Source organism: Sceloporus occidentalis, unplaced genomic scaffold (genome assembly GCF_023333645.1).
Source record: "Sceloporus occidentalis isolate IW3139 unplaced genomic scaffold, rSceOcc1.0.p SCAF_7, whole genome shotgun sequence".
NCBI lineage: Eukaryota > Metazoa > Chordata > Lepidosauria > Squamata > Phrynosomatidae > Sceloporus > Sceloporus occidentalis.
The window spans coordinates 10,017,005-10,025,698 of NW_028316987.1; the positions used below are offsets into that span (position 1 = coordinate 10,017,005).

At 43.0% G+C, this 8,694-nt stretch overlaps 1 protein-coding gene across 1 annotated transcript in view; it reads left to right on the forward strand.

Annotated features, from left to right (window-relative positions):
• The window catches only part of LOC149309156 (tensin-4-like), a 29,058-nt gene extending 21,666 nt beyond the window's left edge, over positions 1–7,392 (forward strand). Inside the window, exons 11-12 of the mRNA XM_089531189.1 lie at positions 5,644–5,670; positions 6,386–7,392. Coding sequence (XP_089387315.1) covers positions 5,644–5,670; positions 6,386–6,527 — 169 coding nt within the window. The 3' untranslated portion in view covers positions 6,528–7,392. The remainder of the gene's footprint in view (positions 1–5,643; positions 5,671–6,385) is intronic.
• The last annotated feature ends 1,302 nt before the right edge of the window (positions 7,393–8,694 follow it).

The window sequence follows — 8,694 nt, forward strand, 5'->3', positions numbered from 1 at the left end:
CCTGACCTTGGGAAAAACTTGATTATTTCCATCTAGTCATTGTTTGTATCTGAAAATGTTTTCTGACGTTTCTGAGCAATATATTGGTTTTCTTTCCCAAAGCAGCAGGCCTGCCCTGAGGTCTTTATGTGCACCCAGGGTATAAACCACTGGAGTTTATGGGGTTGAGGTGGCAGAGCTTCTACGTAGGTTGGTTCCACACTGTTGAGTCACTGTTCTTGTGTAGTCAGCTGCAAGTGGAACTGAAATGGTGATTTCCTGAGGTATTTTGTTATTGTTGCTGCGTGCCTTCAAGTCATTTTCAACGTATGGCAATGTCATGGGGTTTCCTTGGCAAGATTTGTTCACAGGGGGTTTGCCTTTGCCTTTCTCTGAAAGAGTGACTTGGCTAGGGTCACCCAGTGGGTTTCCATGGCTCTGTGGGAATTTGAACCCTAGTCTCCAAGGTCATACTCCAATGCTCAAACCACTAAACTATGCTCACTATGAATATTGTTATACTGCAATTATATTCCCCATTGCATACCAACAATACCTGTTTCATAAACTTCAGCCTGAAATCAAGAAATTACATTAAATTATTCCTTAAAATGAAAGGGGAGGTGAGGGGTGGTGGTAATGTATTGCTGTGGGCTAGATAGCACTTAATAAATAAATAAATAATAAAATTTTTATTTCTATACCGCTCCTTCCAAAGATCAGGGCGGTTCACAATAAAACAACAATACAAATGAACAACATACATCAATAAAAAAAATACATACAGTAAGAATAAAATAACATAACTAAAAGCCCCGTTAGCCGATCCTCTTGCCCTTAAAGAGGGATGGAGGTCTGGTTGGACTTTATTCGGGGAATGCAGTCTGAAATAGAAAGGTTTTCAAGTCCTTTCTAAATTGGGCCAGGGAGGTGGCAGAGCGGAGCTCTGTGGGCAGCGTGTTCCAAAGGGCCGGGGCGGCGATGGAAAAAGTCCTCCTCATAGTGGAGGTGAGCCTAGCCCCCGGTACCCTAAGTAATTGCTGCCCAGATGTTCTGAGGGTGCGGGGCGGAATATACGGGGAGAGGCGGTCCTTCAGGTATCCCGGGCCCAAGCCATTTAGGGCTTTATAGGTAATCACCAACGCCTTATATTGTGCCCGGAAGCGAACGGGCAGCCAATGGAGATCTTTTAGCACCGGTGTTATATGGCTGGCCCTGGAAGTACCAGTGACCAGCCTGGCTGCCATATTCTGCACCATTTGTAGCTTCCGGGTTTGGTATAAGGGTTGCCCCATGTAGAGTACGTTGCAGAGGTCCAGTCTCGAGGTTACCAGGGCATGTACCACTGTTTCAAGGTCCCTCTGGGTCAGGTATGGGCGCAGCTGGCGAATAAGCCGAAGCTGATAGCAGGTGTTCTTGACCGTCACATTCACCTGAGCAGTCAGGTGAAGCGACGAGTCAAGAAGCACCCCCAGACTGCGCACAGAGTCCTTCACAGGGAGCGTGACCCCGTTCAGGACAGGTGGAACTACCGCCATTCCTGGACCAGGGGAACCTATCACGAGTACCTCCGTTTTCTCTGGATTCAGCTTGAGTCGGTTTTCCCTCATCCAGCCCATTACTGACTCCAGACAGGCCACGAGAGGAGAGACGCCATCCTCAGTCACTGCATCAGTCGGAGACATAGAGAAAATTATTTGGGTGTCATCAGCGTACTGATAACCCCGCGCCCCATGTCTCCGGATGATCTCTCCCAGCGGTTTCATGTAAATGTTAAATAGCATGGGAGACAGAATGGCTCCTTGAGGGACCCCAGTTTTAAGGGCCCGCTCATCGGAGCACACGTCTCCCAGCTGCACCATCTGGGACCTCCCAGAGAGGTAGGACCGGAACCACTGGAAATTCTTCTTGGCATAAGAATCACCAAAAATATATATATTCCAACCTTCTTTTCCCAACACATCAAGGTGCATGTTCTGCAACTTGCACCTTATCAGTCTATAAGCCAATTGCATGCATGCAGTGAGGGAAACCTTTGTTGTTTGCTTGTTACAATTAAATCCATCCTTTTCTCCAGAGGCCTAAATACACTAAAGGCACCAGATTCGATCTGATCTTGGAAGCTAAGCAGGTCCAACCCTGGCTTGTTCTTGCATGGCCGATAGCCAACAAATACCAGGTGCTATATCAGAGGAAGGAACTAGCAAAATCATCTCTTAAGTATTCCTTACCTAAGGAAACCCTATGAAATCAATGCGTTTGTCATACATCAACCAGCAATTCAAAGGCATCTACACATACACGTTCCTCAAGACAGCATGTATGACTGTCCTGATTCCCATTGTATCCTCACCATAACCTTCTGAGGTACTTGAGACTATGAGAGAGTGTAATTTCTAGGGAGCCTTGATGGTGCAGTGATTAAATGCCAGCACTGCAGTCAGAAGGTTGTGGTCCCATCGATCGACTCTTTAATCCACTTAATGTGGGCTTCCTCTTTTCCGCCTGCCTTCCACTTTAGCAAACATTAATCCCAAGGCTCCAAGCTTTCCATCCTTTCGTAGGTCAGTATAATGAGTACCCAGCTTGTTGGGGGCAATTGGCTTACAGATTGTAAAATGCTTAGAGAGTGCTAAATTCACTGATAAATGATATAGAAATGTAAATGTTATTGCTATAACTGGTCAAACGCTAGGTGCTGTGAGCTATGTTTTAGAGGAAGGAACTGGCAAAACTACCTATGAAGTTTTCCTTGCCTAATCAAACCCTATGAAATTAATGTGGTCGCCACTGGTCAACAGACAACCTGAAGGCACCTACACATATACATTCTTCCATACAGCATGTGTGGCTGCCCTGATTCCCATTTTATCCTCATCATAATCTTCGCAGGTACTTGAGACTGTGAGAGGGCACCTGATCAAAGGTCACCCAGTGAATTACATGACTTGGATAGGACTAGAACCTGAATTTCCCAAGTTCCAGACCAAGGCCAATGTGATTTTAGGCTGCATCAGTAGAAGTATAGTGTCTAGATCAAGGGAAGTAATAGTGCCACTCTATTCTGCTCTGGCCAGGCCCCACCTGGAATATTGTGTCCAGTTCTGGGCACCACAATTTAAAAAGGATGTGGAGAAACTGGAGCATGTCCAAAGGAGAGCAACTAAAATGATGAAGGGGCTGGAAACCACGCCCTATGAGGAACGACTTAGGGAGCTGAGGACGTTTAGCCTGGAGAAGAGAAGATTAAGAGGTGATATGATACCCCTGTTTAAATACTTGAAGGGATGTCATATTGAGGAGGGAACTAGCTTGTTTTCTGCTGCTCCAGAGACTAGGACCCGGAGCAATGGATGCAAGCTGCAGGAAAAGAGATTCCACCTCAACATTAGAAAAAACGTCCTGACACTAAGGGCTGTTCAACAGTGGAACAAACTCCCTCGGAGTGTGGTGGAGTCTCCTTCCTTGGAGGTCTTTAAATAGAGGTTGGATGGCCATCTGTCAGGGCTGCTTTGATTGAGATGGTCCTTATGTTCTCTTCCAACTATATTATTCTATTATTCTATGATTATATGACTGTCTTGAGCCTAGTTTCAATTGTTGAAGGAGCCAGCTACTAATGATCCAGATTCTGTGTCTGCTCCCCAGAAATGGTGGTTGTCTACCTCTTTTCTTTCTCAGTGTCACTTCCTGCTTTTGTTGGGATATATATTTTAAAAAATCATACTGGTACTGCTGTATACTCAAGGGAAATTATTTTGTAAAAATCCAGTTTAATTTGATGCTATTGCCTGTGCAATGCGACATGCCACTGGAATGATTTTTATTGTACACGAATTTAAAATTAATGAGGGACGTGAATGTGTTGTGCAACATTAACACTACAGCCGGGAAACGGTGGAGCGTCACCACTCTTCCCACCAGATGCATCAGTAGCACTGTGCCAGTCCACACAGGATGGCACTTCAGTTGTGTTTGGCAGCAGCCTTGTCTGGATTCTATACAATAACTGAGAGAATGGATGATGACAAGCTCAGCTTTTAAAAGCTAGGGTTGGGAAGCAACCCAAAACCCTTGGCACTGATGATTCCCAGAAACTTTTGAGTGTTGCCTGAGGTTGGTCACAAGCCAGCTTCTGTGTACAGAGCCTGAATCTTTCCAGTTTGTGTTGAATGACAAATTGTATAGTCGCAGGACTTGCAACAACTGACATACTGCTCAGACTTCCATCTTAAAGAATACATTCCTCTAGACTTCTGTTACAGATTTCCCAATTTTAACATCCTACGGAAAGCAACCTATAGTACAGGGTGAACACAATGCAGCCCATGCACCACACACAACCCTTGAGATTCCAAAGGGCAGCTCATGGAGCCCCCCCCAAACCCTGCGTGACCCCCAGACCACCCCAAATTAAAAGATTAGGCAATTTTCACTGCCTAAAACCCCACCTCAAAGTCCCCACATAGGTTTTTTTAAATAAAAAACACCTTTAAAGAGCTTAAAATCAACCAAAATCAAAGCAAGAATTGAAGCAATGTCACTACCATTTCTGTCAGTGATGTGTTCTATTGCAAAGTCAGGATTTGTAGTTTATGGAGGTACCAGAGAGCACTGAGGGAGAAAGCTAAGGCGGGATACAGACCGCCGCTTTGCGGCGGTCTCCCGCCGGCGCCATTTGTTCTGCGCGGGAGCTGCAACAGCCAAACCGCGCGGCTCCCGCGCGGAGCAAAAAAGAAGCTCCATTTCGGAGCTTCTTTTTGCGGCGCCTTTATGACGTTGTGAGGTGCCGCTAGCGCATTCGCGACGTCATAGGTGCCGCGACACGTCTGGACGCTATGCGTCCAGTACGTAAACATGGCGGCCCCCATGTGGAAGGGGCGCCGCCATGTTGTACATATTCTATACGTACTAGGGTTAGGGGGGTGCGGAAGCACCGCCCCTTCCTAACCCTAGTACGTATAGAATACGTACTATATGGCGGTTTGTATCCCGCCTAAATATCTCACAAAACTTCCCAGAAATCCACAGTATTGAGCCATGGCAGTTAAAGCAATGGCAAACTCCATTATTTTTGCAGTGCAAATGCAGCCTAAGGTGCTGGTCCTATTTTAGAGATAAGATTCAGCACCTTACATAATCTATCATCTTTTGACATGGCAGGCACCAGTACTTTGAACCCTGATAACATCTTGAATGGTAAGAGTCGAAAAGTACTCTCCACATATGAATTCAGCTTTTAATGCAGCATGGCCTCAAGGTTGTGGGAAAGGGTTCAAAATAACCAAAGACGCAAGTGCTAAAACAGAGGTAAACAAAGTATAACTTGCAAGCCATATGCAGGGTCCAAATGCCACTTTTGCCAAGTTTGATATTTTTAAAGCACTATTTTTGAGTAAGATCAGGTTGTTCTTTTAACAGGTCAAGAACTAGCAAATTCTCCCAGGGCATCTACTAAATCATAGAGCACCCACCATCCTGTAAGGCTTACAAAGGAATGATTAAAATATAAGATATTCTTTAAAATATTTGAACTAAAATCTTCTTTTGAACCAGAAGAAAATTTCTATATTTTTTATTTACTATTCCATTCAGAGAGCAACCTCGGTATATACAAAGTCTAACATTTCTCTCTTTTTTTTTCTTCCTGTTTTTGTTTTTAAGGTGGCAAAAATTTTCAAAAACCTCAAGGTGAGTTATATGAATGGGCTGAGTAACAAGGTCCTGTTGGAATATATGAAGGCTAAGGGATACGATAGGAGGCATTTGATATCGGTCAGGGGAATTTTCTTTCAACCTGTGCCCAGAGAAACAAATTTGTAAAGCATCAGAAGGGGGAAAGTAAATAACAGACATGTCATTAAAAGCCAGAGACGAGACATAGATACCTTAATGGTAAACTAATCCCCACATCCTGATTCTATTTACTTGAATGCATGTCCCACTGATTTTAATAGGACTAACTTGCAAATGTTTGTGGTAAGACTACTGCTTCTGTCCATTTACTATTTATATTCTTCATTTATTTTGGATTTGGAACCTGATCTTTGCCCCCTGCAGTTGTAAAACAAATTATATAACAAATTAATGAACGGTGGGGAGAGAAATGGGTACATAATGCAGTTGAGTCAGTTTGGATAGTGTCTATTTCCCCCTCCATTGGAAATTTGCAATTTAAATTCCTTTTAAACAAATGAATACAAGAGAAAGGAAAGGCTCTTCTGTGTCTTTTTGCCTCTTCCTGTAAATGGAAGAAAAATATATTGTGCAACGTAAGTAGATGGATACATCCTTAAACCACAAAGTGACACATTACCCTGCCTAAAGACGGATGTAAGCTATTGCTTCTGTCATGACTGTAAAACTATCACTTCAGGATATGTTTCCTGTCTGTCTCTTGCCACAGGATCTTTGGTGTCATTGCCAAGAGTCCATCAGATGCTGAGAATATTTGCCACCTCTTCGCAGAATATGACGCAGTACATCCAGCTTCTCATGTGATTGACTTTATCAATAAACTTCTACCTGCTGCTTTAGGTTCTGCTTAATACTAGATGATTTCATCTCCGAGCAGCCCCTCTGCGCCTAAAGCTTTCTTTAGTTTTAAAAACTGCCTGGGTTGCATTTTGGAAACTCATTAAGGCATCAGGCAAATGTAAGCTGCTAGTTAGAGGGATGGAGTAAAAACGTAGCAATTGGGAATTGCACATATGTCTGGAGCAAGCAGTGTGAGCCAGATGTGGAGCTTCAGATCCGATGTGGCCAGCAAAGCCATTTTGTAATTTTCCAAGTCCCAAACTGGGACACTCAAACTCCCCCCCCCCCCCCCCCATGACCTATAGCATCCCTCCAGCCTCTGAAGGGAGCAACAGATCGTTTCTCTATGCTTTTAGGCATGGAGAGGATGACCTTTTTTTAGGGAATCAGAGGACTTCCTTCAGCCCACCTGGGTCTCTCTTCAAACTGAACTTCCTTTCACAGCCATTTCTTGGGTAGCCTTCCAGGAACATCCTATCCAGCCACATCTAGGTCTCTGTCGTAAAGGGACAGTCAACTCACCAAGCACCTACAACTACAGAGATCTACTTTCAAAGTCCAGTTCATTTCTGTGCGGGCTCTCACTAAAGTTTTCTGCCTCAAGATAGATTATTCAGCTAGGACAACCAAGTAATTACCAATCTCTTTTTACCCTTTGGGACAGTATATCAAATTGAGTGTGTCTTTGCTAAAAGGGAATGTATTCTAGTCACATGAGACATTGCTCATGTCCTCAGGAGAAGTCTGCCATCAGCAATATTATTCATTGTTATGTCAGAGGTTTTGAAATAATATCGATATCGACTTGTTTTCAATGTATTTACCCATTTCCTTCTTGCATTTACTGTAATGATACAAGGGCAATATAATAAATAAATAATTTTACAAGCTATTTTGACTTGATTTTTTAAAAAAAAATCTTTTGGCTGCTTGCATGTTCTTCCAGTGATATTATCACTATTATAGGGTTGTTAGCTTTTACTAATTTAAAGGAAGACGTAGAACCAAAAGTGTGATTGTTTCTTTCAGCACAGCTCCACAATCTAATGCAGGAGTTTATCAAATGGGAGGAATTTCTCTTCAATTTGAATGAAAAGAAAGTGGGGCCAAAACGCATTCACTTAAAGTCGCTAGTTTAGCGCAATTACGTAAATACGCATTGCATTTGAACTGGCTCCCCATTGCCTGAAAATAGCATGCCATTGCCTGAATTTGCGTGTGGCAGTCTATCACACAATAACGTGAAACCTCATGATTGCGTTCAGATTGCCATCAGATTATACTTCCAATTCCCCTTGTCTGATAAACTCTGCAGTGCAGTTGGCTTGAATCAGGTAAAGGCTTCCTGTGTCACGAAAGCTACTTGTTGGAGGATGGAACTTGAAGCAGCTAAAACAGTGGATCAGACAACAAGCTGTAGTTTGTCTTTGTCTGCAGAAACAGGTGACAGGAAAAAAGCCTGGAATTTTACTTTTAAAAGGGAATTAGATCTTACTCATTACACCACTCAACCAGTCATCATTCATTATTGCTACTACAGTTCAAAAAAAGTAAATTGCTGAATTTAATTACTAACACATTACAATTATTGTAACTGTGCCGCTGAAAAATACAGGAAAACTTGCTCTGGTTCCTCTCATTGTTGATCATCATAATTCTGAGTGGATTTCCCAACCTACCCCATGCATCCAGTTACTGGTATGGTGCCCACCTGCAGAGGCAAAACACATGGCTCTCACTTGCACTGAATATATAGCAAAATATTACAGGAATTCCATTCTTATCTAATGCGTTAGGGACCAGAAGACTGTCAAAAAGTGGAATTGATTGGGTAAACCCAGTCTCTTTTTAGTTTTCAGCGAGACTGAACACTAGATGTCACCAATTCATCTGAGAGGGGGATAGACCCAGTATGCCAAGTAGACAGAGAGAGAAAGAGAAAAAGTGTGCTTAGTCAACTGAGAAAAAAAGCAGCAGCAATGGTTGAAAGAGAAGGCCAGAAATCAAAGGTGTAATACATATGGCTATAATTCAGATCTGACATCCAAAAATGAACCATCAAAAAGACAAGGATGGCTATACTTCCACGCACTGGGCAGAAGATGGTCACTGTCCTATATAATACTTTAAGGATATCAGTTTTTCCTCAGACTAGTCAATTTTCCCATGAAGGAAACA